This window comes from Leucoraja erinacea, chromosome 5 (assembly GCF_028641065.1).
Source record: "Leucoraja erinacea ecotype New England chromosome 5, Leri_hhj_1, whole genome shotgun sequence".
In the NCBI taxonomy this organism is placed as follows: domain Eukaryota; kingdom Metazoa; phylum Chordata; class Chondrichthyes; order Rajiformes; family Rajidae; genus Leucoraja; species Leucoraja erinaceus.
In genome coordinates this window covers 44,238,116-44,264,358 of record NC_073381.1, presented here as the reverse complement: position 1 = coordinate 44,264,358, position 26,243 = coordinate 44,238,116, and the positions used below count along the sequence as shown (strand labels likewise).

Genomic DNA, 26,243 nt, shown 5'->3' with positions numbered 1-26,243 from the left:
TCCATCTCTAACCATTGAGCTATTTTTCCTCAAATGTAGAAGATATTTGAAAGTATGTTAGCAATGATTTTAAGGCATTTGACCTGATTTTCTGATTGCTCGCCTGCTCTGTTGCATCTAGCTCATGGGTGTAGAAGGTACAGCCATTTATTCCAGATCAAAGGTTGAAGAAAATTATATCAGTTTAAGTGTCGATTGGGCTTATCTTCTAAAAATTAAAACCTCCTCACATTAATATCAAGGCGTCGTTTATACAAACTGATTTAAAAAAAAACCTGCAATTGCTTTTACCAGCCTCTAGATGAATCCTTTGATGAATACTTTAAGTAGCCAGCCATTTTCTGCAGTATTGAATTCGGAGGCATCGCAGATAATTATAGATAATTTCTTATGATTGAAACTTAGTCCAGTGTTCATCCTTCTATTATTGGACATTAAGGCCGAAAGGCTCTTTCAAGGTCAATTTTATGCTATCAATCAATTGGTGATTCATTTGATGTATTATTTAAGCAAATTCCACAGTGTGCAATTCACCTATATGAAACCTGTCATGATGGATTGAGCAATACAGTTAACATGATTATAACATCAGTGTACACATCATCAATGAAGCCTACCTCCTACTCATGCTGTTCATATTGGAACGGGCATCCAAACATATTTGTAAAGGTGCCATTTGAAATTGGAAATGTGATTTCATCCAAAGGAACCAATTAGAAAGAGAGGCAGATAGAATAATGCAAGAGTTGAATTCACAACTTCTGAATTTAAAAGATGTGCCAATTTTAAATAGATTGGGACTAATATGACAACATATTTGTATGTCCAAACTATTTAATGAGTGTTGTATGTCTGATATCAATTATTTAAATTTAAACTGATAACCTGTGGACTTTGGATGTTAGGATGTGCCACAGTAAATGTGGGGATTCAGGAGGATTCTTCTGGACAAATCTGTATATGGATACACAGCAAACTGTCAGGAAGGGAGAGGGACTTAACTTGTGAATTTGCAAACAGAGATGGAGTGAGTTGGATTAGCAAGCTAGTCAGTACAACCATTCAGAGATACAGATTAGGGGTGAAAATAAAAATATGCCTGAGCTGAAAGTTCATCACGGCCCTGGTCCTGAGAAGTGGAATCATTTGATGGAGAAGAAACTGTCTGTCTAACTACTTCAGGAAAATCAAAGGGGAAACAGAATTGTAGGACCTTTAACAGAAAAACTATTTGGGTTTGTATTAGGATTTGGGTTTTGTGCGGGATTTAGAGTTGTAGTGAAATGTTTAACCGTTATCTTGAAAGCTGAATGAATAAACACTGGTGGGTTTCAATGAAGAATCTTCAGCCTGAAACATAAACTCTGATTCTATTTCTTTAAATACATGACCTGCCGAGCTATTCAGCATTTTCTGTACTTATTTCAAGTCTTCAGAACCAACAGTTTAATAAATACAACTAAAAACCTGGAGAGCATTATAAAGATCAGGAGCTTGTACTCGTGAATTGCACAAGCATCGAACTGACAAAAGATAGCCACTTCAGCAGCTGTAAGAAGATTATCATAGATATCTAACTTATTTTAGTTTTAATCTTTTTTCAGTGATGTCTAGATCTTTATTGTTTAAGAAGGAACTGCAGATGCTGGAAAATCGAAGGTAGACAATAATGCTGGAGAAACCCAGCGGGTGAGGCAGCCTCTATGGAGCCAAGGAAATAGGCGTCATGTCGGCTCGAAACCCTTCTTCAGACGGATGTGAGGGGTGGGGGGGGGGGGGGGGGGGGGGGGGGGGGGGGGGGGGGGGGGGGGGGGGGGGGGGGGGGGGGGGGGGGGGGGGGGGGGGGGGGGGGGGTGGGGGGGAAGGGGGGGGGGGGGGGGGGGGGGGGGGGGGGGGGGGGGGGGGGGGGGGGGGGGGGGGGGGGGGGGGGGGGGGGAGGGGGGGGGGGGGGGGGGGGGGGGGGGGGGGGGGGGGGGGGGGGGGGGGGGGGGGGGGGGGGGGGGGGGGGGGGCGGGATGAAAGGAACTGAGACAGTGGTGCTGAGGAGAGCTGAGATGGGGAGGAGAATACAGGAACTACCTGAAATTAGAGGTCAATGTTCATACTGCTGGGGTGTAAACGGCCCAAGCGAAATATGAAGTGCTGCTCCTCTAATTTACGATGGTCCTCACTGGCCATGAGGAGGCCCAGGACAGACAGGTCGGATTCGGAATTGGAGGGGGAGTTGAAGTGCTGAGCAACCGGGAGATCAGGTAGGTTAATGCGGACCGAGCGGAGGTGTTGGGCGAAGCGATCGCAAAGCCTACGCTTGGTCTCACCAATGTAGAGCAGCTGACACCTAGAGCAGCGGATGCAATAGAAGAGATTGGAGAAGGGGCAGGTGAATCTCTGCCGCACCTGGAAAGACTGCTTGGGTCCTTGAATGGAGTCAAGGGGGGAGGTAAAGTGACAAGTGTAGCATTTCCTGCGGTTGCAAGGAAAAGTGCCAGGAGAGGGGGTGGTTTGGGTGGGAAGGGTCGAATTGACCAGAGAGTTACAGAGGGAGTGGTCTCTGCAGAAAGCAGACAGGGGAGGAGATGGGAAAATGTGGCTGGTGGTGGGATCCCGTTGGAGGTGGTGAAAATGTTGGAGGATTATTTGTTGTATGTGACAGCTGGTAGGGTGGAAGGTGAGGACAAGGGGGACTCTGCTCTTGTTATGAGTGGAGGGATGGGGAGTGAGAGCTGAGTTACGGGATTTAGAAGAGATCCTGGTGAGAGCCTCATCTATTGTAGAAGAGGGGAACCCCCATTCCCTGAAGAATGAGGACATCTCCGATGCCTTGGTGCGGAACGGAGGAATTGGTGTAGACGAAGGAATTGGGAGTAGGGGATGGAGTCCTTACAGGAAGCAGGGTGGGAAGAAGTGTAGTCCAGATAGCCATGGGAGTCAGTGGGTTTATAGTGGATGTCGGTCACCTGCGATGGAGATAGTGAACTCTAGAAATGGTAGGGAAATGATAGGGAAATGTCGGAAATGGACCAAATGATATTTGAGTGCTGGATGGAAGTTAGTGGTGAAATGGATGAAGTCAGTGAGTTGTGTGTGGGTGCAGGAGGTAGCAACAATGCAGTCGTCGATGTAATAGAGATAGAGTTTGGGGATAGGGCCCTGGTACGCCTCGAACAAAGATTGCTCGACGTACCCTACCGTAGAGGCAGGCATAGCTAGGGCCCATGCGCGTGTCCATAGCTATGCCTTGTATTTGGAGGAAATGGGATGAGCCATCAAAACGTTGTTAAGTGTAAGGATCAGCTCCGCTAGGCGGAGGAGAGTATCAGTAGACGGGGATTGGTTAGTTCTGCGGTCGAGGAAGAAACGGTAGGCTTTAAGACCCTCCCAGTGGGGGATGGAGGTGTAGAGTGACTGGACATTCATGGTGAAGATAAGGGAATGGGGGCCTTTATTGGTTGATTAATGCACACTAATGTCTATTTTTATACTTCATATATTTTTTAATATTCTAATTTCAAATGTTGAGTGAAATTGTCATTGCATATTAAAATAAAACTGAGTAAGTATGCATATTTTTATAATTGCTTCCCAAATTAAAACTTTGCATTTTTCAACCTTCTCCTGTTCTCAGTAATACGTCCATGCTCATTAACAGTAAAATGTGTTAAGCAGCTGATTTTTCCTTAAAAATAAAAATAGAAAACACAGTCCTCCACATATTTCTCAACAATCCCAACAAAAGATATATTTATTCGGGATTTTCATCTTTGGCCTTTGTCCAACAATCTGCCTAGCAGAAAAAAACATTTGCCTGCTTTCACCTATTGCCTATTAATGTGTTCAATCTAAATTCTTTCTTTCACAAAGCCCCTCTGCTTTCCAGCTTTCTTTCCCCCCCCCCCCCCCTGCAGTCAGTCTCAAGAAGGGTCCCGACCCAAACGTCACCTATCCAGATATGCCAGAGATGCTGCCTGACACGCTGAGTTACTTCAGCATTTTGTGTCTTTTAGTGAAAGTAATTATTAACTGATAACAATTGCTTTTAATATTAAGTTTGCAATCTTTATTGTAATTTTTGTTTTTGCTTTTACTTCGCAATTTTCCACTTGGCTGGACATCCTGTGAGACCCATATGTCCATGGGATGGTGATGAAATTGGGGAGACAAAAACAAATTCAGGAAAATGAAATTTGAGGTGAATAAATTAATGTGGGTTCTTTCCGTTTAGCACAATTTCTCTGTTACATTTCAGTGCAAAGTGGTTTATCTTTAAAATGAAGCAAACAAATGCCTCATGACCATTACATTTATAAAGCATTTAAAGATTCATGAACCCATTATGTATGTGTGGTAAATACTCTTTTACTTGATTGCCTGATGAATAAAGCCTTTGGTTGTTGCAACTGACAATGTTGATCTTTCTTCACACACTGACACATTCTTTCTCTTTACAAATGAAGCATGGGTTTACTTGGATTTCATCCAATTCAATATGCTACATTCACAGCCTAAAATGTTACAATGTGATCTCCTTTACTTTGTGAAAATCAAACATTGATTGGGTGATTCTTTACAGAACAGTGCTATTCAACCTGCAAGGGATATTCTTAACTTCCAGTTGCCTATCTCTTTAATCCTTCGTCTCACTCACACTCAGCCTTCACAACGTTTTGACCTCCTTTATATATTGTTCCAAGCAAATCTCAACATACATTTGAGGAGCAGATTCTGAAAAGTCCATGGTTCAACATAGAATTCAACAACTTCCAATAATTACATTTTTTTACGCTTTTGTTTCAGATTTTCAGCATTCATTTTACATTTGTTCAATAATTTCATATAATTATTCTGGATATACGCTTGAAGACTATCTTCTTTTACTATCTTCATTTGGTTTATCATGTTTTTTGTCTTCCAACTTCACCCTGACCTTTGTTTTCCTTGCCCCCTTACTTTCAATACATCTTAAAACTTATTCATCTCTCATTATTCTCATTTGTGTCCATTGATGCTGCATGGTCTGTTGAGTATTTCCAGCATTTTGCTATTTTTTCCCCAGTTTTTCAGCATTGAAATATATTGATTTTGTATCAATAATTTTAATTTTGCTTTCTGTAAATCTTTGTTGCATTCCAAATTATATATTTGTGTACATGTGATATTTTTGTGCATAAAATGCTTTTATTATAAGTTTCTTTGAATACAATATAATATGGATGTTACTCATATTACTTGAGTGAATTCTAGCATTGTCAATCTAGAGCAAACCTTTGACATTTCAAAACGCCACATTGTTGATATGCCCTGATAATCCAATTGATGTATTTGGCCTACAAGAGTTTGCACCTACCATAAAGACACTGCCCCTCCCCAATCCGTTTATGAAGTATTAAAGATTGGATAGGCATCCTACTAATTCATTAGTGTTTGCACCAGATTCCTGGTCAGACTTAAATCCTCCTTTGCACCAAGATAATTTATTTTACTTTGTAGTCTGCATCTCTGAACTCTTCAGTGGATAACGGACATGAGCTTAGCCTCGGTTAATTTGATCATTTCCTTCCCATGCTATTGTCATCTTTTCCTGCCAGCTTGTACACTATGTATCACTCACTAACTCTAAAGTTCCAAATGTTCAAAACTATTGACAATCTGATTTGCAGATTTAAGTTGACCAATATATTTTATCTGGAATCTATTTAGGCATTAAATGTGATGCATGTTGCATGAAAAGAGACATGGAAGTGGATTGAGAGTAACAATGTAGCCTTAAATTGTAATTCAACCACAATCCATTTTCAGAAAAATTATATTAAGGAATGAAATGTTGGCCTCCATAACAAGAGAATTTCAGTATAGGAGTAAAGAGGTTCTTCTGCTGTTGTATTAGTGGAATTCCATGCCACAGAGGGCAGTGGAGGCCAAATCACTGGATGGATATAAGAGAGAGTTAGATAGAGTTCTAGTGGAATCAAGGGATATGGGGAGAAAGCAGGCTCGAGTTATAATAATAATAATAATAATAATAATAATAATAATAATAATAACAACTTTATTTATAAAGCACTTTAAACAACTGCAGTTGCCACAAAGTGCTGTACATGAGAACTCATGGACAAGAAGTTATTACAAACCATTAAAAACCGTAAAACAAAGGACTATAAAACAGTAAAAATTAAAAGACATTAAAAGCACTAAAAACAGGAGCAATGTCTCAGCCAGTCTCGAAAGCCAGAGAATAAAAATGAGATTCAATGTGATCATGGCTGATCATCCCCAATCAGTACCCCGTTCCTGCCTTCTCCCCATATACTCTGACCGCTATTTTTAAGAGCCCTATCTAGCTCTCTCTTGAAAGCATCCAGAGAACCTGCCTCCACCGCCCTCTGAGGCAGAGAATTCCACAAACTCACAACTCTCTGTGAGAAAAAGGTTTTCCTCATTTCCGTTCTAAATGGCTTACTCCTTATTCTTAAACGGTGTCCCCTGGTTCTGGACTCCCCCCAACATCGGGAACATGTTTCCTGATCTAGTGTGTCCAAACCCTTAACAATCTTATATGTTTCAATGAGATTCCCTCTCATCCTTCTAAACTCCAGAATGTACAAGCCCAGCCGCTCCATTCTCTCAGCATATGACTGTCCCGCCATCCCGGGAATTAACCTTGTAAACCTACGCTGCACTCCCTCAATAGCAAGAATGTCCTTCTCAAATGACAGGATCAAAACTGCACACAATACTCAAGGTGTGGTCTCATTAGGGCTCTGCACGACTGCAGAAGGACCTCTTTGCTCCTATATTTAATTCCTCTTGCTATAAAGACCACCATGCCATTCGCTTTCTTCACTGCCTGCTGTACCTGCATGCTTACTTTCATAGACTGATGAACAAGGACCCCCAGATCCCGTTGTCCTTCCCCATTTCCCAACTTGGTGCCATTTAGATAGTAATCTGCCTTCCTGTTTTTGGTACCCAAGGGGATAACCTCACATTTATCCGCATTAAACTTCATCTGTCATGCATCTGCCCACTCCCCCAACCTGGCCAAGTCACCCTGCATTCTCATAGCATCCTCATATACAGATCATAACTTGCTGAAGATAGACAGTGTTGTCAGGGAAGAGGATTTCACAAAGGCACTCGGCATTGACCTACCTGTTAAATGGGTTTTCCTACAAGATAAACCCAGGTAGGCGGTGCTCCGGTAGGCGAACTCCAGTAGGCGGCGCGACTCTCGTCAGCAGCGGCCTCTGCAGCCCATCCGCGTTTTTATTATTTTCTGTCTATGTTTTTATGTAGTTGTTGTTATTTTTTGTTGGGGTGTGTGTGTGGGGGTGTGTGTGGGGGGGGAAACTTTTAAATCTCTCCCTGCACGGGAGACCCGACCTTTTCTTGTCGGGTCTCCGTTATCGTTGGGGCTGCAACGAGGAGCGGCCTCCAACAGGAGGAGACCGGGGACTCTGGTGCCGACGACTCACCTCACCGTCGCGGAGCTGGCCGAGTCCAGAGCGGGTGGAGCGGTGGAGGAGCGCTGCTGCTGCTGCTGCTGCGGCCCGACCTCCGGAGATTCGGAGGCTTCAACTGCAGGTCTGGTGGACGGCGGCACCGGGAGCCCGCGGGTCCCTGGAGGGAGACCGCTTTTCAGGGCTCTCGCAACGGCGACTTCTCCCGCCCGAGTTGCGGGGTCGAAGAGCTCCTGGAGCGGGGCCTGACATCACCGCCCCGCGCAGCTTGGAATGGCCGCGGGACTCTGCGAGCGCACGCCGGGGGCTCCAACACCAAGACCCGGTGTGCGACCTCGCACCACCCGGCGTGGCTTTTAATGGCCGCGGGACAATCGCCATCGCCAGCCGGGGGCTTTGACTTTGACTCTGACATCGGGGGTGGGAAGAGTGCAGTGGAGAGATAAGTTTTTTTGGCCTTCCATCACAGCGATGTGATGGATGTTTATGTAAATTATGTTGTGTCTTGGGTCTATTTGTTTGTAATGTATGGCTGCAGAAACGGCATTTTGTTTGGATCTCAAGGGGTCCAAATGACAATTAAATTGTATCTTGTATCTTGTATCTTGTAATAAGGACATATATGTTCCAACAGTACAACCAAGGATGGAATCATTTATATTTATTACTTCTTAGTTCATGGTCAATTCAATAGAAGCCATTAGGATCACTCACAAAGTAAAGGTAAATTGAATTGAAAGATGCAACATGGAAACATGCCCTTTGGCCCAACGAATCCTTGCCGATCATCATTAACCGGATCACACTCGTTCTACATGATCCCACTTTCTCGTTCACTCCCAACACACTAGGGGTAATTTACAAGGCTAATTAACCTACGAGCTTGCATGTCTCTGGGATGTGGGAGAAAACCAGAGCACCTGGAGGTAACCCACATGATCACAGGGAGAATGTGTGAACTTCACACAGACAACACCTGAGGCCAGAATCGAACCTGTGTCTTCGGCGCTGTGACGCAGCAGCTGCACCACTGTGCTGACTTCTGCACGTATTTCAGCCTTCTACCATGGTTATCAAGGTATGTCTTGGTATGGGCGTCCGTTTGCTGAGATGACAAAAACATCTGTATCTTGTTACCCAGGTGGACCACATGACATGAGCAAAAGTATTCCCATTTCTCCATTGCAACATCCCCAACAGCGCCGGTGATGGCTCTTTTACTGCAATGTGAAGCTTTCTTGTTTGCAGATGAGCACGTGAGCAGCAGCGTTTTCCTTGTTCAAAATTCACCCCTGGATGCGTAACACGTGACCTTTTCTTTAATGATTGACTAAACAAAAACATGGGACATTTTTGATACCATTGTTCTCATTTGTGTGTTACTTTGACTTGTTTTATTTTTCCAAAATGATACATCTACAGCACCGGACCGCTACTGATGGGGGTACAATGTAACGCTGACAAGGAGCACATACACCCAGGGCGACTTTGAACGAACGGATTGGAATAAACAGGCGCTTCCAACCTGCTGCAGTTTCATCAATCTCTGCAACCGAAGCAACCGACAACTACACTTCCCGGTGTTCAACGGGGTCTCGGTGACGGCTGATTCGGGGCGGATCAGACATGATGTCACCCCGGTGAATTGGTGCTGGCTGGGTTGCAACCATCGTCCCCAGCATTGGGCGTCCTCCTCCTCCTCTGGTCGACAGGCTCAGCATCTGCACAGTGAGCAGTGCACCCTGCCAGCTGTTTTGTGTGCAGCCCAATGGCTGCAATCACACGAGTCCCATCATCTGAATGAAGAGGAAAAAAAGGCGTTGTCAGCTGCAAATGGGTGAAAATTGCCACCGCGGAGCCTCTGATTCCCCGTTTCCATGCCCTGCAGACCATCACAGTGCAATGCACCGCTCGCTCGGCTCAGGTTTGTACGTTGCTGGCGCGGAGTGAATGCATTGCTTTGCTTGCTGCTCCGAGTAATGATGCGTAACGTGTGCATTGCTTTATTGCAGACACAATACATACAACGAGCTGTTATGCCTGCATGCTTGATCTACATTAAGACGCCTGCAATTTGAACAAACAAGGTCACCGACTGCAAAATATATATATCAACAAAAAAAAAATGTCTAAAGCCAAGGTTTGCGAATCGGTGAAGGTGGTTGTCAGATGCCGCCCGATGAATGGGAAAGAAGAGGCGGCTGCTTGCGAGCAGATCGTGGTTATGGATGTGAAATTGGGACAGGTGTCTCTTCGCAACCCCAGAACACCATCCAGCGAGATGCCCAAGATCTTCACGTTTGACGCCGTCTATGAGTACAGCTCCAAGCAAGGCGACCTGTACGATGAAACAGTCCGCCCTTTGGTTGACTCGGTGTTGCAGGGCTTCAACGGGACAGTTTTCGCTTATGGGCAGACAGGGACAGGGAAAACATACACCATGCAGGGGATCTGGGCCGACCAAGAGAAAAGAGGAATCATTCCCAATGCGTTCGAGCAAATCTTCACCCTTATATCGCGATCCCAGGACCAGCAATATCTAGTGAGGGCTTCCTATCTGGAAATCTACCAGGAGGAGATCCGAGACCTTCTGAGCAAGGACCAGAACAAAAAACTGGAGTTGAAAGAAAAACCAGAAACCGGCGTTTATATCAAAGGTAAGCGAATTTATCTGTTTCCTCAAAGTTGCGCATAAAATAAGAATTCATTTTATTCATTACAAAATTAACAAATAAAATGTGCACAATTGGGATTTGGTGCAACTTGCTTCTGGTGACGATGCGTTATGGAGACCAGAGATTCTGTTTGTTTTCTTCAGATATAATAGAAACATAGAAAATAGGTACAGAAGGAGGCCATTCGGCCCTTCGAGCCAGCACCGCCATTCATTGTGATTAAGGCTGATCATCCACAATCAGTAACCCGTGTTTGCCTTCTCCCCATTTCCCTTGATTCCACTAGCCCTAGAGCTCCATCGAACTCAATTTTAAATTCATCCAGTGAATTGGCCTCTATTGCTTCTGAGGCAGAGAATTCCACAAATTCACAACTCTCTGGGTGAAAAAGTTTTTTTCTCATCTCAGTTTTAAATGGCCTCCCCTTTATTCTTAGATTGTGGCCCCTGGTTCTGGACTGCAACTAGCTTGTCCAGTCCTTTTATAGTTTTATATGTTTCAAGAAGATACCCTCTCATCCTTCTAAATTCCAGTGAATACAAGCCCAGTCTTTCCAATCTGTGGCAATCCTACCATCCCTGGGATTAACCTATTGAACCAACGCTGTGCACTGCCTCATTGCAAGGATGTCCTTCCACAAATTAGGAGATCTAAACTGCACACAATACTCCAGATGTGGTCTCACCAGAGCCCTATACAACTGCAGAAGGTCCTCTTTACTCCTATACTCAAATCCTCTCGTTATGAAGGCAAACGTGCCATTAGCTTTCTTCACTGCCTGCTGTACCTGCATGTTTACTTTCAGTGACTGGTGTACAAGGGCTCGTTGCACTTCCCTTTTTCCTAATCAGACACCATTGAGAAGATAATCTGCCTCCTTGTTCTTGCCGTCAAAGTGGATAACCTCACATTTATCTACATTATACTGCATCTGCCCACCTACTCAACCTGTCCAAGTCACCCAGCAACCTCCTAGCATCCTCTTCGCAGTTCACACTGCCACCCAGTTTTGTGCCATCTGCAAATTTGCTAGTGTTACTTTTAATTCCATCATCTAAATCATTAATATACATTGTAAATAGTTACGACCCAGCAGCAAGCCTTGCGGCACTCCACTCGCCACTGCCTGCCATTCTGACAGGAAACTGCTTATTCCTACTCTTTGTTTCCCGTCTGCCAACCAATTCTCTACCCTACCCCCAATACCATATGCTCTAATTTTGCCCACCAATCTCCTGTGATCTTATCAATGGCTTTTTGAAAGTTCAGATACACTACATCCACTGGCTCGCCTTCATCCATTTTCGCTTCCTCCAATGGGATCCTACCACTGGCCACATCTTCCCATCTCCTCCCCTTTCTGCTTTCCACAGAGACCGTTCCCTCCGTAACTCTCTGGCCAATTTGTTCCTTCCTACCCAAACCACCCTCTCACCGGGTACTTTCCCTTGCAACCACAGGAAATGCTACACTTGTCGCTTTACCTCCCCCCTCGACTCCATCCAAGGACCCAATCAGTCTTTCCAGGTGAGGCAGAGATTCCCCTGCACCTCCTCCAACCTCGTCTATTGCATCCGCTGCTCTAGATGTCAACTTCTCTACATCGCTGAGACCAAGGGCAGGCTTGGTGATCGCTTCGCACAACACCTCCGCTCAGTTCGTACTAACCAACCAACCTGATCTCCTGGTTGGTCAGCACTTCAATGCCTCCCATTCCCAATCTGACCTCTCTGTCCTGGGGCTCCTCCATTGCCAGAGTGAGGCCCAGCGCAAATTGGAGGGACAGCACCTCATATTTTGCTTAGATAGTTTACACCCCAGCGGTATGAACATTGACTTCTCGAATTTTAGATAACCCTTGTCTTCTCCCTCCTTCCCCTCCCCCTTCCCAGTTCTCCCACAAAGCCTACTGTCTCTGCCTCTTCCTTTATTTTTACCTACCCCGACATCAGTCTGTAGAAGGAACTTGACCCGAAACGTTGCCTATTCCTTCTATCCGTGGATGCTGCCCACCCACTTACTCCAGTATTTTTTGCCTACCCAATCTTCACTGTAAATACTTTTGAGTTCGGATAAGGGCTAAAATATTTCAGATTTTCAGCAATATATTTATGTAACTTGTATCCATTCTAAATGACAGAACCAGCTGAGAAAAGTCATAATCAATAAAGTTATGACTACCTTAAGTTTGAAAAGAGGCTGAACAAAAATGTATAACCACCTTGTAATGTTCTTACATACTTGATAATAAATTCTTTGTAACTGTATTAGCTTTTAAAATGTGAACAAATTTTAGATGATGAAAAGTGGTTGTTTCTCAAACCTCCAAGTTCTGTAACTTCATTGATGATTAGGTCTAGGTACTGTAGTTATGCATATTCCCTATTTATTTACATATTTTGTTGGAGTGCTTCTTCTGAAAGTACATTGTTCGACATCATCAGGCAGGACTCGGTATCCATACAAATATCAACACAACAAATTCATTGGGAAAATACGTTGATAGTTTGGGAAACATTTTTTGTTCAGTCCCATGCATTTTTTGGATAATTCTTTAGCAGGAGGAATCCTCATTACTTCTCCTTTATTCATTCAGTTGTAAAAAGTTATACTATTGCGACATAGTTCAACAGTGTCAGGTACATGAACTATAGTTTAGATTTACAGGGTTTTAACAGAGGATGTTGCTATTTAATATTTTTTTGTAAAAGACACAAAGTGCTGGAACAATGCCAGGATCATTGGAGAACATGGAGAGGTGACATTTTGGGTTGGGACCCTTCTTTAGAAGTGACGATGAGTCTGAAGAAGGGTCCTGACCTGAAGCGTCACCTATTCATGTTCTCCTGGGATGCTGCCTGATCTGCTGAGTTACTCCAGTACGTTGTGCCTTTTTTTTGGAAGCTGGCATCTGCAGTTCCTTGTTTCTACATTTAATATAATGTGATGTTTTCATTCTTAATTGGCAGATCTGTCATCCTTCGTAACTAAGAATGTCAAGGAAATAGAACACGTTATGAATGTTGGAAACCAGTCCAGAGCAGTTGCAGCCACAAACATGAATGAGTACAGTTCAAGATCTCATGCCATTTTTGTTGTTACTGTTGAATGCAGTGAGCTTGGCTTGGATGGTGAGAATCACATCAGAGTAGGCAAGTTGAACCTGGTTGATCTTGCTGGCAGTGAGCGTCAGAGCAAAACTGGAGTCCAAGGAGAGCGTCTGAAAGAGGCTGCTAAAATTAACCTTTCTCTTTCTGCTTTGGGTAATGTAATATCTGCTTTAGTAGATGGCAAGAGCACTCATATTCCCTACAGAGACTCAAAGCTGACCCGCCTGTTAGAAGACTCCTTGGGTGGTAATGCAAAGACAATTATGGTGGCCACTCTCGGCCCAGCGTCCAGCAATTATGAAGAGAGCTTAACAACCTTGAGGTATGCCAACAGGGCCAAGAATATTAAAAACAAGCCAAGGATTAATGAAGATCCCAAAGATGCATTGTTGAGAGAATTTCAAGAAGAAATTGCAAGATTGAAGGCACAATTGGAGAGAAAAGGGATGCTGGGTAAGAAAAGAAGAAAAAGCCAAAGGAAAATCATCCTGGAAGGGGTAGAATTCATAGATGAAGTTGAGGAGGCTGAAGATAACATAGAAAAGGACATGGCAAATTACCTAAAAGAACAAAAAGAGACATTGGAGAAGGAAAAATTAGCAATCCAAGATGATCATAATTTAGTGGCAGAAGAGAAGCAGAAATTATTAGAAGAGAAGGGAAAGATGATGGAAGATCTGCGGAAGGAGCAAGAAGCGACGGAGCATCTTGCAGCCAAGTTTAAGGTAGGGATTTTGGCATTGCAATTCTCAAAGTTATTGGATCTTTGAATGGGGAGAAACTTTGTTAACATAGAATAATATAGCAGTTCTGGTAAAATGCATGGATGACTCTATTGCTTGGAGTGTTTGCTTTTTGACTTGTTCTTACAGTTACCTCTGGTGCCTAATGTAGGAACTATTTCCAATGAGTTGTGCATTGATTGGAAGTGAAATTAAACTAGTTCACTACAATGTGCAATACAGAAGATGCACTGTATGTATATCAGCAGTGCAACATTGCTAATGATATTCCCATGATCCATTAGTGATACTATTCTGGGTGTAATCCTTCTGAGATGCAACAATAGATCACCAGCAAATGCAAAAACTACAATGGCTGCACATTCACCCAGTCAATCTTTTGTTGAACTTGTTTTCCAGAGATCACAGCCACAGAGTTATTTCTCCACTGCAAAATTATTTTGGTGGACTGATGTATATTTTTAATTTAGATTTATATGTGAGTGAGATGTTTATAGGATTGGTATGGACCAAATTGTATTTCATTACTTCCAGCAAGGTGTAATGTGATATACTGATTGTACAGCACTTCTGAAACAATTTGAATGACACGTGTTTGAAATCGACAAAGCTGTATCATGTCTTTCATAACTTTACCTGTTAGTGCTAGCCTCTCTCACATTGGGAATGCAGTCTTAAGAAGGGTCTCATATTTTAACAAGATACAGCAACCATGCATTTTGTACCAGTCTTCAGCATTATAATACAACTGTGCTTTTTAAGGACGTACAATTTTTTGATGAATAAACTACTGGAACTTAATGGTTTACTTTTCATAAATGTTGGATCTTAATAGCCCTGTCCCACGGTACGAGTTCATTCCAAGAGCTCTCCCGAGTTTAAAAAAAAAATCAAACTCGTGGTAAGCACGGAGAATAAACGTAGCGGGTCTCTTAGCGGCTCATAACGCTAACGGCAGGTACTCGGGAAGACTCGCTAACGGCAGGTAAGCACGGGAAGACTTGTGAAGATTTTTGAAAAATGTCCACCAACGATGTACCGACAAGTGGCCATTACCGTAAATCTCCGAGTTCGAATCAGGGCAAACTCAGGAGAACTCTTAGAATGAACTCGGACAGGGCTTTTAGTATCAAATCATGGTCACATCTTTACAGTTATTTCCTTCAAATAATATCTCATTAAGTGTCCGTCCTCTAAATATTTCCTTCCAAAATTGTAGAAAAGCAAAAAAAAAAAATATTCTGGACAACAGCAAGCCAGATCTCTTCATGCCAGAGAATCTGCAAAATCTGAAGCAACTGTTTTGACTTGGATGGCAGCATGAACAGGAAGCTTCAGCTGGAAAACAGCTATCTCCCCAATGAATAGGTCTTGGTCCAGGCATGCCCTTACCCTCAAGCTTCTTAAATCTTTCAATTACTGATTTTGTACTGCAAAACTTAGAAAATGTTATTGGTCCAGTCAAAGCAAATAATTTATATACAAATAAAACCATTCTTGCTTTCTGCTTGATCCATGATTTGTGTATTTTGATTTTTCAAGTTTTAAATGATGTACTTCACATAAATATTAGTTGGAGTGTACAGAATACTATGGAAAATGAAACTCATTATGTGTGAGTATAGCATCTGCTTCATGCATAAATAAGAATGTTATGCAGCTAATTCTACTGTAAAGCTAGATCTCAGTACCTCAACACTTTCCACTGACGTTTGGTAAGCCATAAACCAGTGACAGCATACAAAAATACATGGCATTCAAGGAAAGCAACTGATTGTGATATAAGACAATCTATTCTAATGACTGTTCTAATGCATTATATATAGGGAAAATAGAAGGAATGACTAAGAAGTATAAATACTGTATAATGGTTAAGTATTTAAAACAGTGACAAACACGCAGTTAGAAACTTTCCAGGGCGGCACGGTGGTGCAGCTTTGCTGCGTAAGGGGCTGTCCCACTGCGGCGACCTAATCTGTGAGTTCAGAAGAGTTTGCCCTTGACTCAAACTCGCAGCATGGCCGACACGAGGTCCAAGGAGGTCCTATGAGGTCACTGGAACTCTCCTTCATGCTCGAGGGAAGTTCCGAATACTCGCGGCCTCAGCTAGGTCGCGTTAAATTTCTCAGCATGTTGAAAAATTTTCCGCGAGTAAAATTTGGTCGGCATGGTTCTTTTTGACTCGTAGTGCAGTGGAGTGGGGTCGCTATTTAGTTACAGGCAGTCGAGGGCAGCCATAGGCAATCTCCTTCGCTGACCAGGCATTTTGATTGGCTCATTGGAGTTTTCAGGACGAAGGAAAACCGACCGGTAGGTAAAATGCCCGCTAAACTTTATTATACTTCTTAAAAGTGTCTCCACTCCTTCTCTCTCTCCCCCCCTTCTCTCTCCCCCCCCTTCTCCTCCCCCCCCCCTTCTTCTCTCCCCCCCCTTCTCTCCCCCCCCTTCTCTCCCCCCCTTTCTCTCCCCCCCCTTCTCTCCCCCCCTTCTCTCCCCCCCCCCCCCTTCTCTCCCCCCCTTCTCTCCCCCCCCCTTCTCTCTCCCCCCCTTCTCTCCCCCCCTTCTCTCCCCCCCCCCTTCTCTCCCCCCCTCCTTCTCTCCCCCCCCTTCTTCTCTCCCCCCCCTTCTCTCCCCTCTCTCCCCCCCCTTTCTCCCCCCCCCTCCTCTCCCCGCCCCCTCCTCTCCCCCCTTCTCTCCCCCTCTTCTCTCCCCCCCCTTTCTCTCCCCCCCCTTCTCTCTCCCCCCCTTCTCTCCCCCCCCTTCTCTTCCCCCCCCTTCTCTCCCCCCCCTTCTCTCCCCCCCCTTCTCTCCCCCCCCCTTCTCTCCCCCCCCCTTCTCTCCCCCCCCTTCTCTCCCCCCCCCCCCCCCCTCCTCTTCTCTCCCCCCCCCCTTCTCTCCCCCCCCTTCTCCTTCTTCTCTCCCCCCCCCCTTCTCTCCCCCCCCCCCTTCTCCCCCCCCCTTCTCCCCCCCCCCCCCCTTCTCCCCCCCCCCCCCTTCTCCCCCCCCTTCTCCCCCCCCTTCCCCCCCCCCCCTTCTCCCCCCCCCCCCCCCCTTCTCCCCCCCCTTCTCTCCCCCCCCCTTCTCCCCCCCCCTTCTCCCCCCCCCCTTCTCTTCCCCCCCCCCCCTTCTCCCCCCCCCTTCTCCCCCCCCCCTTCTCCCCCCCCCTCCTCTCTCCCCTCCCCCCCCCGCCCTTCTCTGCCCCCCCCCCTTCTCCCCCCCCTTCTCTCCCCCCCCCCTTCTCCCCTCCCCCCCCCCGCTCTCTCCCCCCCCCTTCTTCTCCCCCCCCCTTCTCCCCCCTTCTCTCCCCCCCCCTCTCCCCCCCCCTTCTCCCCCCCCCCCTTCTCTCCCCCCCCCCCCCCTCTCCCCCCCCCCCTTCTCTCCCCCCCCTCCCCACCCCCCCCCCTCTCCTCCCCCCCCCTTCTCTCCCCCCCCTTCTCTCTCCCCCCCCCCTCCCTCTCTCCCCTCCCCTCTCTCCCCCCCCCCCTTCTCTCCCCCCCCCCTTCTCTCCCCCCCCCCCCTTCTCTCCCCCCCCCCTTCTCTCTCCCCCCCCTCCCCCCCCCTCTCTCCCCCCCCCTTCTCTCCCCCCCCCTTCTCTCCCCCCCCTTCTCTCCCCCCCCCTTTCTCCTCCCCCCCCCCTTCTCTCCTCCCCCCCACCCTCCCCCCCCTTCTCTCCCCCCCCCCCCGACGGTCAGGGCGGATCCAGCTAGAGGTTTTCCAGGCGAGTGCCCTCGAGCTTGAAGGTCGAAGACACTCTTCTTAACTCGCGGATTAAGTCGCCACAGTGGCACAGCTCCTTTACAGTGCTTGTAGCACCTGAGACCCTGGTCTGATCCTGACTAAGAATGCTGTTTATATGGAGCTTGTACATCACCCCTGTGACCGCGTGGGTTTTTTCCAAGATCATCGGTTTCCTCCCACACTCCAAAGACGCACAAGTTTGTAGGCTAAGTGGCTCGGTAAATGTAACAATTGTCCCTAGTGTGTGTAGGATAGTGTTAATATGCAGGGATCGCTGGTCGCCATGAACTCGGTGGGCCTAATGGTCCACCAAAACTAAACAAAAATGTAATTCCAAATCATGACAGATACAATTAGTCTGAATTTTAGTATAGCCATCCCCCTACCGCCAGGAATACAGTCTCATTCTACTCATAAAGACATTATATTATTTATTTTCACACACATGCACACAAAATGGCCTTTCCATCTTTGAGTCACTGATTGGGTTTCATTTAATATATTGGCAAAGGGACTTCAGGTTACAAGTTTGTGAAGTTGCTTATGATTTTCCCTTCAGGGCTTTCTGAGCCACAAACCATTCTCGAACCGAGAGTATGAAGATGTCCCTTTTACTGCCGTCCCTGGGATGGGATTTAGTGTGATTCATAGAAACATAGAAATTAGGTGCAGGAGTAGGCCATTCGGCCCTTCGAGCCTGCACCGCCATTCAATATGATCATGGCTGATCATCCAACTCAGTATCCCGTACCTGCCTTCTCTCCATACCCCCTGATTCCCTTAGCCACAAGGGCCACATTCATATCCTGAATCACACACAAAATGTGGGAATGCACCCAGCATTCATTTCACATGTTGCACAGAAATGATATTTGCAATGGATTACAATGATTGTAATTGACAGGCCACCCTACTACATTAAGTTTATATTCTTCAATCCTTGAGTGTGCGCAAATGGGTCTTTCTTTTAATGGTCAAATGTTAGCACTGGTACATGCTGCAGGGACGAACCGGGAGCCTCGGCTTTTTACAACATATAAATGACTTGGCAAAAGGCATCAAAAGTAAGTATGCCATTGACACCATTATTGGGAGAAAAGAAAATTGTGAAAAGGGCAAAATAATGAAAAAGCCAATGAAGTATAAGTGGAGAAAATGTGAAATTGTTCGTTCTGACAAAAAAACAAAACAAAAAGAAGCATGTTATCTAAACAGTGCAAGATTGAAACATTCTTAAACACAGAGAGATCTGGGGGGGGGACCTAATGCAGGGACCACAGAATATTTCTATGCAGGACCAACAAGGAATTAAGAAAACTTACGAAATGTTATCATCATGAAGGGAATTGAATTTAAAAGTAGAAAGGTTATGGTTCTGATCTGCAAGGAATTAGTGAAACCTTACCTGGAGTACAGGGTGGATCTTCTTATTTAAGGAGGGAAGCAGTTTGCAGAAGGTTACTCGACTGATATTTGGATGGGTGGGTTGTCACAGAATCACAGAGTAGTATAACATGAAAACAGGCCCTTTGGCCCATCGAGTCTATGCCGAAAGTGAAGCACACATTTATACTAATTCCATATTCTCCCCACACTCCTATCAAACACCCCCCTCCACTGATTCGAGAAAATTTATCGTTGTCAATTAACCTATTCACCTGTGCATCTGGTGGAAAAACATGCTGTTTCATGGAAATTGTGTATACTCTGCACAGACAGAGGTCAGGAATGAACCTGGATCACTGGAGCTGTGAGATAACAGCTCTTTCAGCTGCACCATTGTGCCATCTGTTTGCCTTTATGAAAAAAGACAGGTAGGTTAGGCTTGCATCCACTGAAGTTTTTTGATGTTTTGGTGTTTTTGCAGCTGTGTGAATCTCATTGGCATCTTCTTGATACCCTCCTGCATTGAGAAGCAGGGAATTCCAATCTGGAGAAAGTGTTCAAATGCAGTTGGATCAATGATTTGTTGAGGTCAATACAATAAAAATATAATACAATGCAAGAGGATTTAAGCCCATTGAGTGTGAGCCTCTTCTTTTGATATAGCAGTTCAGTTGGATCTATTCCCTTAATCGTTCCCTGAAGAACTCCAAGCCTTTTCAAGTGTTTATCCACATTTATTTTTGGAAGTTATTATTGCATGTACATCCATCAATGTTTCTGACAATCCATCAGTGCATTCCAGATAACAACAACCTACTCAGCATTTATTTTTTACTGTGCTGCTTGAGGTTCTTTTGCCAGTTGTTTTAAGTCTGCAATAAAAACTGAACATACTAGAAACATTCAGTAAATAAAGCAGCATCGGTGGAAAGAAAAACCGAGTTAATGTTTCAGGCCTGAGACGTTGCATCAGTTTTAAGTAACATAGAAGGTGGGAGACGGGAGAAAAGAACAAAAGGATTATCTTTGACAATGTGAGATAATTGTTTCAGCTTAAATCTGTATCATTTGTTACGTGCTTCTGCACTGAATGTCACTATTTATAGCATCGGTAGTAACCTGTTGTCCTTTCCCTTTAAAAATATTCATACCCCTAGATTCTATTGATCTTTCCCATTTAAAATTTTGCAATTCACATATTGGGCTCCCCTGCCTATTCATCATGTCTCAGATTTAAATTTCATCCCTTTTCCATAAATGAATTTGTTTGCCTCCCTCAGCAAGGAAGCTTATGAATGAAGGCAGTTATTTCATCTCTCTAGAATAATCAATTTTACTATTTTAACCAAGTTTAACAAATAATTACCTATTTTTGAAGCTTTTATTTCCAGCACTGCTGAGAATGCAATTCTGGTTTTCACATAAATAAGAAATTCTTAACCAAATAAATCACTTTCTGCAAGTTTGAAATTAATTTATTTACTTTCACTACATGCATAGGTGAAATTGAAACGGTTTTCCATTTGGTTTTCTTTCTTTGGTCTACCTTTGTAAAATACCTTTTTAGAGTTTCATTTCTAAGCATAACATCATGGCACTGCAACGTTTCTGAAATACTAATTCATTGATGCAAAGTATCAACATTGTGGCTCTCCTCTGCACTGCCTGACCAAGTTGAGTGCACTTTCCTTGCATCCAGGAAATAGTGCTAAAGGTTCAGTTGTTTAATACTGCTTTATTTAAATTGTACTCATGGAGTGCATATGTAGGTAGTTTTGATGACTGAAGAATTTATTTTGCTGAGAATCATTAAAATGGATTTCCAATCTGTAAATATTGGCAGGTTTTCTCTGGAGAAGGAGATAAATGAAGAAGGAAGTTGGCATTTTGTGGAGGATTCATCAGCAGACTGGATTGAGATACAGAGCTTTGAAAAAAAATTGCTAGGATAAGATGATAGACCAACTAGCTTCCTGATGTGTTGTGACTCATCTATTGTTGTTATTCCACAAGATGATGCTGTAAAGCAGCAGCACATCGGAGGAAATTGAAATCGCAACTTATAACTGTCGGAAGAGATTCTGGAAAATTGAAAAGGTTTTGTGAGGGTGAAAGCACATTTAAAGGACAATAATTTGAAGAGAATTTGGAAATGAAAAGAGGCCCTGCTGGAGAACAGAAAGAGCTCCAGAAGGCTGCTAACACTAAGGGCTGGAAATATGTTGTCTGATGGAGGAATCGAATCAAGTCAAGCTACTTTTATTTCTATAGCACATTTAAAAAACAACTCTCGTTGACCAAAGTGCTTTACATTGGTGGAGGTACTTACGTTATACAACTTTAGTTCATAGATTAGGTACATACATAAATACATACATATAGCCCTCCCTCAGAGGACGTCAAGAAAGGCTTGAGAGTAAAGATGTGTTTTAAGTCTCAACTTAAAAGAGTCGATGGAGGGGGCAGTTCTGATGGGAAGAGGGATGCTGTTCCACAGTCTAGGAGCTGCAACCACAAAGGCTCGGTCGCCCCTGAGCTTATGCCTAAACAGCGGTATGTTCAGTAATGCCGTCGGCCGATCTGAAGGACCTGGAGGTGGTGTGGTGGGTAAGCAGACTTTTGATGTAGGTGGGGGTGGGGGGAGGAACAAAGGATTTGTGAGGGCATAGGCTTAAGGTGAGAGGGAAGAGATTTAAAAAGGACCTTGGGGACAACTTTTTCACTCAGGATAGTGTGCATCTGGAACGAGTTATAGACAATAGGTGCAGGAGTAGGCCATTCGGCCCTTCGAGCCAGCACCACCATTCAATGTGATCATGGCTGATCATCCCCAATCAGTACCCCGTTCCTGCCTTCTCCCCATATACTCTGACTCCTCTATTTTTAAGAGCCCTATCTAGCTCTCTCTTGAAAGCATCCAGAGAACCTGCCTCCACCGCCCTCTGAGGCAGAGAATTCCACAGACTCACCACTGCCTGTGAGTTTCCTCGTCTCTGTTCTAAATGGCTTACTCCTTATTCTTAAACTGTGGCCCCTAGTTCTGGACTCCCCAAACATCGGGAACATGTTTCCTGCCTCTAGCATGTCCAAACCCTTAACAATCTTATATGTTTCAATGAGATTCCCTCTCATCCTTCTAAACTCCAGAGTGTACAAACCCAGCTGCTCCATTCTCTCAGCATATGACAGTCCCGCCATCCCGGGAATTAACCTTGTAAACCTACGCTGCAAGAATGTCCTTCCTCAAATTAGGGTCCACAACTGTACACAATACTCCAGGTGTGGTCTCACTAGGGCTCTGTACAACTGCAGAAGGACCTCTTTGCTCCTATAGTCGGTTCCTCTTGTTATAAAGGCCAACATGCCATTCGCTTTCTTCACTGCCTGCTGTACCTGCATGCTTACTTTCATTGACTGATGTACAAGGATCCCCATGTCCCGCTGTATTTCCTCTTTTCCCAACTTGGCACCATTTAGATAGTAATCTGCCTTCCTGTTTTCGCCTTCAAAGAGTTGCTAGTGGAAGCTATTGAAGTAGATAATTACAACTTTCAAAAGACATTTGGACAGATATATCAATAGGAAGGACTCGGAGGGATATGACCAAATGCAGGCAATTGGAATTAGCCAAGAATGCCGAAATGGTTGCCATGGGCAAGTTGGGCAGAAGGGCCTGTTTCCATGCACTTTGGCATTTCCATGCATATAAGCTTACTGAGTGTTTGACTGCCTTACAACAGTATCATTAGTACATATAATCAATTCAAGAACATTTTGGAGAAATTTATCTGTGACAAAAAAATTGTATATTAGGAAATTGCAGTGCCTTTTGGCTGAAATGTGGGTAGTGAATGTGAAGAGTGTATTTCAAATAAGTTGGAGCAGGAATAACCATCTGTGTGTTCTGACCGTTTTCGGCTGAAAACACCAGAAGCACATGACAAATGTCCAGAAGTATCTCCAAAATTGGCCACTTTGTCCGCCCTATTTTGCAGTTATCAAAACCAGTGACATTCTTGAATAGCTCAAATAAATGAAGTGATATTTCACAGTTGAAAAGATCGTGAAGTCTATTCAGCTCAGAACTGCAAATGAAATTACTTAATATTTTTTCCCAAAGCAATCGAGCATTCATGTGAGCTTGTTGTCATGTTTATGAGGCAACAAAACAACTAAAGTAAGAATGGGGGAAAAAAACAAAATTTTCTAAATTTCCTTTGAGCGTTATGGAACTTGCTGTTCTTTTGCACTTTGTATTCAAGAGCCTGTTATGTTTGTAGGATTCAATCTTACTGCAGATTCCTAATTTTTCTCCATTGGTACTTTGCTGGTTTGCTCCTCACTATGGTTTAATTGCCTGCCTTGTACTTCAGGATGTTTAAATATTCTGCGTTGGGCTATTGGGAGGTTTTAATAGACTGACTGGAGAATTGCTGAGTGAGTTTTATGTTCATAAACCATGATATAATAAGGCTGTGGTTATGGGTGGTGCTAAATCAGCATAAGATCAGGCAGCATTTTCTGCTTTAAGAAGGAGCTTTTGAGAAAACCTCATTAGAGACCCGAATCATTAAAATGAGGGAGATTTCACCTAAATCTGTCTCATCCATGCTTACTGCAGAGGAGTTCCAAGTATGCTGTCATCTTGTTTGCCAAGTAAGCTTACTAAAATAGTAACATGTTTCATGAGTATTGAAGCCAGAAGCTCATCCACAGATTTAAAAAAATTACCTTGAATGATGGTGTCACCAGGTCTCACACCAGGCCAACAGTCTCCAGTGTTTGTGCACTGCTTTGCTACAATGGAGGGCTGCTCATAATTATCCTTCACTGTTGCAAATTGCCTGTTTCACTGCAAATGTATCTCGTCCAGCAGATATTAGCTGCAGCTATTCTGGGAACACCCAGGAACATTGGCACGGTTTTGTTCTCTGTTTGGTTGTCAGGCTTTGCTCAATGCTACTACCATTCTGGCTGCTGTGACTTTATCAGAATAATGCTGAAATCAAAATTTGTACATCATTGAATAAGTGGCAGTTAACATCAAGCAAAACATATGTGTTACCATTTCAATGTTTTTGGACAGAAAGCTTTGCAATTCATTTGAACGTCCTCAATTGTCCTTTCTGTGCATGAAAACATGACGTCACCCATTCCTTCTCTCCAGAGATGCTGCCTGTCCTGCTGAGTTACTCCAGCGTTTTTGTGTCCATCATATATTCAGATCTGGCAGACTCTCACGTCAATCACTAAGTTAACTAATTAACCCTTTCACTCATTCTATCAGAGTGTGATGTCTTCGGCATTGAATTGTTTGTTGGTGTATAATAGTCATAAACTACAGCATTATGTAAGCCAGCTCATTACAGCCCTGGGAAAACACACCTTGTGTTTATCTCTTGCAAGCATAAACACTTTCCTTTTTATTGCCCCAGAGCTTGCCTTTCCCCATTTTATGACCCTGGCTCTGAGAATTCCACTGCTAATTTGTTTTATTGTTCTTGAACCACTTTTTGGCGTTCAAGCCACTCGCCTAAGGCAGCACAAACTTGCAGCTGAGTTCACACATTGAAACAAGTGGTTGTGATATGACTCACCTGATAAAGTTAACCCAGCTTTCCCTTTGTAGTTTCAGTGTTTCCAACTTGGCTTCATGTGCTTTCAGTTTAGCCTTTTCCCTTACTCAACATAGGCAAAAATACATTAAAACTTAACATGTATACTCTGATTTAAAATTCCTAATCCAAAAAGTACAAAGAAAGACAGAAAAGGTAGATAAAAATGCTGGCGAATCTCAGTGGGTTAGGCAGCATTTCTCGAGGATATGGATAGGTAATATTTTGGGTTGGAGATATTCCAACTGAAATTATCAGCAACAGTGAGATAACAACAAGGAACCAGCTCACTCTGAGAATAAAGTTTCACTTGTTTTTTGTTTTCCTTATCTGGAAGGTCGGCATTTATTGTTCGCATCTAATTACTGTTGTTATGTGTAATTAATAATCAGAGTTTTGTCTGAGCCAGATTTAATAGCCTGATGGCTTTGGGGAAGTAGCTATTCCCGAACCTGGTTGTTGCAGTCTTCAGGCTCCTGTACTTTTTGTGACTTTTGGGGTGGGAACTCTTGTTCAGATTGATTGTGTAGCTGGAAGAAAGGAAAGGTAGGACAATATATGCTGTGGCAGATATTGGACGGTTTTTTAATCGGCAAATGGTTGGAAAAAGACCAGAGATGAAAAGGCATAGCTTGGGTTGCAAACTATCCAAGCGGAATATGAGGTGCTGATCGTCTAGTTTGCGTGAAACTTGTTGACCATTTTGCAGAACACATGCATGGTCAGCCAAGGCCTACTGGATTCCCCAGGCACAAACTATTTTAAACCCCCTTCCCATTCCCATATTGATCTCCCTCTCTCTCCTGGGTCTCCTCCATTGCCTGATTGAGGCCACATGCAAACTGGAGGAACAGCACTTCATATTCCACTTGGGTAGCTTACAACCCAACGGTATAATCATTGAATTTTCCAATTTTAGATCACTACCAAACCCTGCCACCCCCCTGCCTTTCTTCCCGCCTCTTCCCCCCACCCCCACCCCCCCTCCCTCTCCCCTGTTTCTCACGCTGACACACCTATTTATCCCTTTCCTTTTCCCTTCCACGTAAATTCCTTTCACAGGTTTCAAAATGTGCAATCCTTTTGTATCACACCTTCTGACTCTTCATCTCTGGCCTTTGTCCACCTATTTCCCCCCACCGCATCTCTGTATCCACCTGTCACTTGCCAGGCTTTGCCCTGTCTCTCCTCTCTTTCAGCTCCCCCCCCCTTCCCCATATCACAATCAGTCTGAAAGAGGGTCCCAACACAAAACATCGCCTATACATGTTTTCCAGAGATGCTGCCTGACCCAATGAGCTATTCCAGCACTTTGAGTCTTTTTTTGTAGAGCAGTGTCTGTGGAGGGAAATTGACAGTTGACATTCTGCATCAGGAGGTGAATATGGTAAATAAATAATATAAATATAAATGAAGTAAAGATAAATTACATTTTCTATTGTTTTGCACTTCAATGATTTTCATTAGTTACAAGGGAACCCAGAGTATTTTAAGTTAACGTTCTTATTTTTTAACAAGT

The 26,243-nt window shown here is 44.0% G+C and overlaps 1 protein-coding gene across 2 annotated transcripts in view; it reads left to right on the top strand.

The window, feature by feature from the left end:
• Nucleotides 1-8,554: 8,554 nt before the first annotated feature.
• LOC129697171 (kinesin-like protein KIF3C) overlaps nt 8,555-26,243 on the top strand; it is a 132,362-nt gene continuing 114,673 nt past the window's right edge. Inside the window, exons 1-3 of one of the 2 annotated variants that reach the window (XM_055635476.1) lie at nt 8,555-9,381; nt 9,470-10,114; nt 13,102-13,967. In XM_055635476.1, the coding sequence (XP_055491451.1) occupies nt 9,583-10,114; nt 13,102-13,967 (1,398 nt within the window). In that variant the 5' untranslated portion in view covers nt 8,555-9,381; nt 9,470-9,582. Of the gene's footprint in view, nt 10,115-13,101; nt 13,968-26,243 lie in introns of both variants that reach the window. The other variant, XM_055635477.1, reaches the window with a different exon arrangement.